General features: G+C 30.4%; 1 protein-coding gene across 1 annotated transcript; it reads left to right on the forward strand.

The window, feature by feature from the left end:
* The first annotated feature begins 428 nt into the window (after positions 1-428).
* Positions 429-6,086, forward strand: LOC106637905 (putative sodium-dependent multivitamin transporter). The gene is made up of 9 exons (XM_014350885.2): positions 429-550; positions 3,551-3,684; positions 3,759-3,980; positions 4,071-4,411; positions 4,492-4,611; positions 4,694-4,908; positions 4,998-5,215; positions 5,282-5,520; positions 5,610-6,086. The coding sequence occupies exons 2-9, from the start codon at positions 3,562-3,564 to the stop codon at positions 5,887-5,889; spliced, it is 1,758 nt and encodes a 585-aa protein (XP_014206371.2). The 5' UTR covers positions 429-550; positions 3,551-3,561; the 3' UTR covers positions 5,890-6,086.
* The last annotated feature ends 928 nt before the right edge of the window (positions 6,087-7,014 follow it).

Raw genomic sequence — 7,014 nt, forward strand, 5'->3', positions numbered from 1 at the left:
ATTTTTTTTACTTCTCACGATTTAGACGCTGAAAAATTATGTCCCATAATTTTATCACTCTTAAATCACATAAAAATGTTGTAAAAAAATTATTGCTTATTTTTATGTTATTCCGTAAACGCTATGAAAAACTCGTTTTTACAGTTTCATAAAATACAATATGAAATTTGCAAACATCAAGTATTTTTTATTAATTTTTAAGCAGTATAAGATCATGAAAAATTTTATAAGATTGATTAAAGCTATACAAACAAACTTTTATACATTTTAAACGAATGTGTACACAATTAAAATCCAAAAAATTTTGAAATGATTAAAGCGCCATCTTTACGTAGTTTCATGTACAGTAAAATTTCTTTCTTATACTCATATGATATTTTACTGACTTATTATCTTAGTTCTGACAAAATTTGTGGAAAACAGTCCATACGAGCAAAGAAGATTGGACGGTTTAATAGTTTCACAGTCGCACTACTGGATGGTCAAACTTGCAAATGAAAAATCGCTGGATCAATACCCGGCTCGGCACTTCTGGCAACTTGTATCTCTGGTAACATATCAATCTAGTATTTGCTTAATTCCACCGAATAATATAAATTCATATCATGAACTAGTAGCTTTAATGGTATTCTACGTAGATTTTTAATTCAACCTTTAGATAGTACAATCATGTGGCTAGTAAGAGTTTTCTTCGAAAAGTACATTAATGATATACTGTTTAATTTTACTAACCTTCATACAAAGATTTTCATCTGTGGATATTTAATGAAAAAACATAAATCCAAAGCAACATTACCGATGCGATTAGATAATATTTGTTGAATATTTATCTTCTTAACTACGAAAACATTTTTTTTTTACTTTTTGTTATTATAGTAATAAGTATATAGTAATAATAAATAAATAAATTAAAACAAAATAAAATATTTGATCAATTCATATTTTGGTACCTGTCTCGGCACCCATTTAAAAACCGCTTACACCAGTATATTGACTGTTCAAACAAAGTGGCTTTCCGTTTTCCTTTCATAAGTTTAAAATCACGAGGAATGTAAGTATCCCTGAAAAAGTTGAGACACAAAATCAGACAATGCAGGAGAGAAAAGCAATGTATAGCTACTACCTTAGCAATCCCCTCCACCGCTTCAACGACAGCTCAGTGTACGAGCAACTTTTCTTTTCTTCAAGATGGTTTTCTTTAGTATTTCACATTTATACCCATTGGACTAACATCGATTTTCTGTGTGAAAATTTTCGCGCTCTTTTTTCATTAGTGCAACCGATTCTTAACCATGCGTGTCCGTTTTTTAAATGCAGGTCCTCAAACACTTCATATTTTGAAACTGCAGTACAAAAGTATTTTTTGTAATAATGTTGTTGATGACTAGCACGACGGATTACTTTCTGGGATGAATATTTACCAATTTTGTAAGTAATACTATTTGGGAGCTACATTTCCTGGACTGCTTTTTAGACTATACTCAAGTGGCGCGCATGACCTGATATTTATACTCATCTTCTTCTCTCTTTCTCTCTCTTTTCCTGTCTCTTTCTCTCTCTCTCTCTCTCTCTCTCTACTTCTCCCTATTTTTCTAATCCTGTTTTCTCTCCCTCTCTATTTCCTCTCTTTTTCAAATGACAAACCTATTCAATTAATCGTCAGTTTTCTCAAAGTATACTTTTTATTGAAAATTTGTAGTCCATCATTGACTGTAAAATTATTAAATAAATACAAAGAAGCCTTAAAATTGTGTCAGTGTAATCACCGTCCATATGAAATATCTTAACAGTTGACATTTAATCATTTACCACTATTAAATAACGTAGCATCGAAAAAATTTTATAATTGTAAATGCCAACGTTCGTGAAAGCAAATTTTATTAGTGATTGCTTCCAAACTTTAATAATGTGTCAAACATAAAATAGTAAGCGCGTCAAGACTTTAATTACTCTGTAAAAGAAACCAATGTAATATTAAAAATTTCAGTCAAGTTATTACACAATAAATCACCATCAGCATTTGAGTCGTATTTATTTATTTCAAACTACTATTTAAAAACGCTTATTTAAAAAAATGGCATTAAACCTTTTGCAATTGCAATGAAAACACCTTAAAAAACGAATACTACAAAATTTCGCTTAACCCATATCGTTTCTTTGATCACGCGTATTGAAACTCCTTAAATAAAATAAAGTGCCGTCAATAATTCATTACAACACCATTCTTCAGCAAAACTACGATTCTTAAGTTCTCGATTGAATCGCAGTAAAAAAAATTTGTATTCTGTTGGACGGGTCAGACCTTCCATTTTTTCTATTTAGTGATTGAATCAGTATCCGTCTGTATCATATTGCTCGAAAAAAAGCCTAACTATTCAACAGAGGTCAACTTGGATTTGTAATGCTAAAGAGGTCAACTTCATTGAACAGGCCAGAAAACATTGACTCGGATCGTTAGAAAAATAAAGTCTAGCCTCGATCTAAATATGAAAAAGAGAGATATCTCTCTAAATTTTAAAGGATTAAATAGTATGATGCGTATTGGTTAAAGATAGATTAGTAAAAAAATTTTTTGGTTCTTACGATTTTTATACGGGCATGCATCACTGAATTTCATTTAAACAAGCATTATAAATGTCTCTGTATACATACAAATAATTGATACCACGACTCGGAGTGAACAAAAAAAAATGTTTTCTGGACATTTCTGTAATAAAAAATTATTTTAAAAACAATGGACTTGTTAAATAATAGCTTCGCAATATTGAATAAAATTAACGTTTAGTCGTATAAATTTCATGCGAATCGTTTTTTTAAATTTTACTTAACTTCATAAAAATTTTGTATGAATCAGAATTGACGCATGGAGTGAGTACTTACCTTAAAAAATTACAGCATCAACGAAATAATTTTCCCAAGCAAACCTCAAACACGTGTTTACCTTTTGACGAGAACCAATGTCATTTAACTGCACCATAATAAGTACATAATACGTGGGAGCTATTTTAGTTTTAAAATATTTCTGGTTCTACTAATTCATTCTTGTTAAATATCTTATTCAAGATGATAAGTATTACTTTTTTCAAAGTCAAATAGATTTATTTTACATTACACACCTTAGTTGACCTTCTTATCGTACGGCTACGTCAGCCCGTTTGTCTTCTCATATAAAGATAAGAAAATGTCATTATAATTACTATCAAAACTATAACTCAGAAAATGTGTGGAGAAAGTCGTATTGTATTTTAGTTTCGAATTTATCGTAGCTTTTTTATAAGGCAAGATAAAAAAATGTAAAATTCAATATGATTTTTATAAAGACAAAAAATGTGTTGAAAAAAAGCTACTATGACTGTCATCGTAAAATGTAGATGAATTTAATATTATAAAAAAACTTAGTTGTGCAAAAACAAGTTATTTAAGAGCTAACTTTGAAAAAACACTTTTGAAAAATACAATGATAAATCGTATTTGTTATTTGAATAATTCTTTGTAGAATAATTACACCTATCTATCATAAGAAATTAATTTAAGTGTTGTATTTTAACAGAAACGAAGAAAATGGAGCATAAAATAGCTACTTTGGAATGGGCTGACTTAGCAGTTATTGCAGTAGCCATGGGTATAAGCGTTATCATCGGTTTGTACTATCGATTTTCTGGTGGTAAACAAAAAACTATACAGGTAATTTAAAATTAACATTCATATAAATTCTATATTAAGTAAGATATCTTATAAATCAACACGTATAATTTCAGGAGTACTTTTCGGCAGACAAATCAATGAATATCATGCCGATTGCTATAGGTCTGATGGTTTCATTTGTATCGGCAATAACACTGCTTGGAATTTCCGCAGAAAATTACACTTATGGTACCCAGTTTTTCGTCATAAACTTGTCGTACTTAATAGGTACGCCATTGGTTTGTTACGGTTATATGCCAGTATTTTTTAATATTGGAGCAATAAGTGCATTTGAGGTGATTATTTTTACTTACTTTTTTAATTTAAAATATCATTGTCAAGTGAATCGATGAAAACTTTATTATTCAATAAACTTTTTTTTTTAGTATTTAGAAAAGCGGTTTGGACGTGCTTCACGTGTACTTGCCGGTATAATTTATTGGATTCAATTACTTCTATACTCTGGAGTAGTCTTGTATGCCCCGGCTTTGACGCTAGAAGCCACGACAGGAATTGATAAAATTTGGAGTATAGTTGGAATAGGCGTGATTTGCGCGTTTTATTGCACTTTAGGTGGAATCAAGGCTGTATTGATAACCGATGTTTTCCAGGGAGGCTTAATGTTCACTTCATTATTTATTATTATATTTACGGCTGCCCACAAAGTAGGTGGATTCAGTGAAATCTGGAAAATAGCCTCAGAAGGCAAAAGAATTCAATTTGATGAGTAAGAATAGAAGTTACCATCACTTAATACAAAGAAATATTTTACCATGATATTTTTCAATCAAAAACCATTTATTACAGAATATCACTTGATCCAACGATTCGTCACACCTGGTGGGGTCTTCTTATTGGTGGATTAGGTAGTTACTTATCGTTGTACGGCGTAAACCAAGTTCAAATTCAACGGATGATGACTACAAAGTATCCAAAAACAGTTCAGTTGTTAAAATTTATAATATTGTGTAATAATTGTGTGATTCAATGAGTATAATTTATTTTGAAGTATAAAATCAGCTAGATTGGCATTATGGCTAAGTTGGCCTATCCTTGCGTTCTTGTCAGCGTTAACTTGCTATTCTGGTCTTGCCATGTACAGCTATTATTACAAATGTGATCCAAAAACTACAAACAGAATAGAATCTATGGATATGTTAATGCCACTGTTTGTGATGGACACATTATCAAACGTACCAGGTCTTCCTGGTTTATTCGTTGCTGGTTTGTCCAGTTTTTTAACTACCCCGTGTTAACCAAAATAGCAATAGCTAAAAATTTATCTCATTATAGATGAAATTAACTGTTCATAGGAATTTTCAGCGCTGGTTTAAGTACGATATCTGCAGGATTGAATTCTCTAGCTGCTGTCACATTAGAAGACTATATCAAACCGATGTACTCGTTTTGCTCAGGTCATAAACTCTCAGAAACCCAATCTATAGTTTGTAGTAAAATACTGGTGCTGGTATTTGGGATTTCGTGTATTGCCCTTGCCTTTGCTGCACAACTGCTGGGAGGTATTCTCCAGGTGAAGTATTCTTCTATTACAATCTTGAAAATGAAATAATGTCATTGATTGATAATCATGTTATAGGCTAGCTTGACTATTTTTGGAGTAGTTGGAGGTCCTTTGCTTGGTATTTTCACCTTAGGAATGCTTGTTGAGTCTGCAAATGAAATTGGTGCCATAACAGGAACATTAATCTCGTTTGTATTTTGTATGTGGATTGCCTTTGGTCAGCCAAGGCCATTACCTCCTAAGTTGCCTGTTGACACATACGGCTGTAGCTATAATTTCAACGCTAGTATTTCATTTGAAGAAGCGTTTGAAAAGTAGTGTCAAATGGATTTTAACTTTGCATGTTAAATGATTATATTTATTTTCAAAAATCAAATTTAACTGCGTAAATATATTTTTTCAGGAGTGATTCGTCTTACTTTTATTTGTACAAAATATCGTACATGTGGTATAGTGTGATTGGATTTCTTATCACAATGGCAATAGGATACGTAATCAGTAATTTGAGCCGTGTAGCTTTAAAAATACCGCATGATGAGCCAGATCCACAGCTATTTTTTCCTTTCATTGCCAGTCGTATAAAAAAACGACGACTTCAGACTGAGATTAATCAAAACAGGCAATTTTATACATCTACTGTGTGTTCTAGTCAACACGATAATTGTCCAAATAACGAAGAGTGAGAAATTTGTAGACAAACTCGTACTATCCAATATTTTTAATAAGAACATGGATTATGTAACAAGTTTTGAACGTTTATTAGCTATTTACAGCGTTTTTTTACTACTATGTTACCTTAATTTTTACTTTAATGTATCTATTAATATCGTACTCTTTATATCTGACTGATTATAAAGTAGTAAGTTACCAACTATGAATATATGTGTGTACTGATAAGTTTTACATACTGTTTTTTAGTTTTGATATTTAGTTGTCGTTGGACAAGTATTTTTGATAAATAAAAAATTGTTACTATCACACTATTGTTAATTTTACACAAAATAAATCATACTAAAACAGAAAATTTTGGCTACCCTTACTTACTTGACCATTTATAAAAAACAATTTAAATGAAAATCCAATACATAATGTAAACTTATTCGAATGTTTTAATCCCTATAATTTTTTTCCGTTGAAAAAAGTAACCTGTATTAATTCAGAGTTGCTGTATGCAATAACAATGTGTGCAAAAAATTTTTTTCAATTTGCACCAGACTTTACAAGCCTGATAACTGCTACTTATGTAAGACTCAGATAACAGAACCTTAGTGTCAGTTTTTATAAAATATGAAAAAAGTTGTCATTGTAAGCGTGGTATGACAAAAAGTAACATAATCTCTTGTTATTAAAGCAAAAATGAAATTTTAATTAATTTCACTTCTCTACAAAAACATACATTTTTGAAATTTCATACTATAAAGTGAGTAATACGGTATTTAAATAAGATTTTAAAACAGTTAATCAATATTAAGTATTTATAATTTTAATGCTGAAATTTTGCATAAATATGTCGAAAAGATAGAAAGAATTGCAATGTTTGATGTAAATTATTTTTTACCACAAAATTTAGGTATCTAAGTAAGAAGACAGGTAAATAAAAAATACGCATGTTTATTTGAAATTTCTTCTGCTAGTGTCAGCGTGAAATCAATATATACGATTGTAGTATTGTCCGTCGTAGCTAGCAAAGTTTATATCGTACCAAAAGAAAAAGTTAATAGTGTTCAGTGAAAAATTTTCTGGAACATATGTTTTTTACGTTATTTTTGTTTGCTTACTAGATTATAATTCTGTTCAAGAACTTAAAC

The sequence above is a fragment of the Copidosoma floridanum genome, unplaced genomic scaffold (assembly GCF_036245765.1).
Source record: "Copidosoma floridanum isolate Cflo_tuat_1 unplaced genomic scaffold, Cflo_Japanese_pri ptg000014l, whole genome shotgun sequence".
In the NCBI taxonomy this organism is placed as follows: Eukaryota; Metazoa; Arthropoda; class Insecta; order Hymenoptera; family Encyrtidae; genus Copidosoma; species Copidosoma floridanum.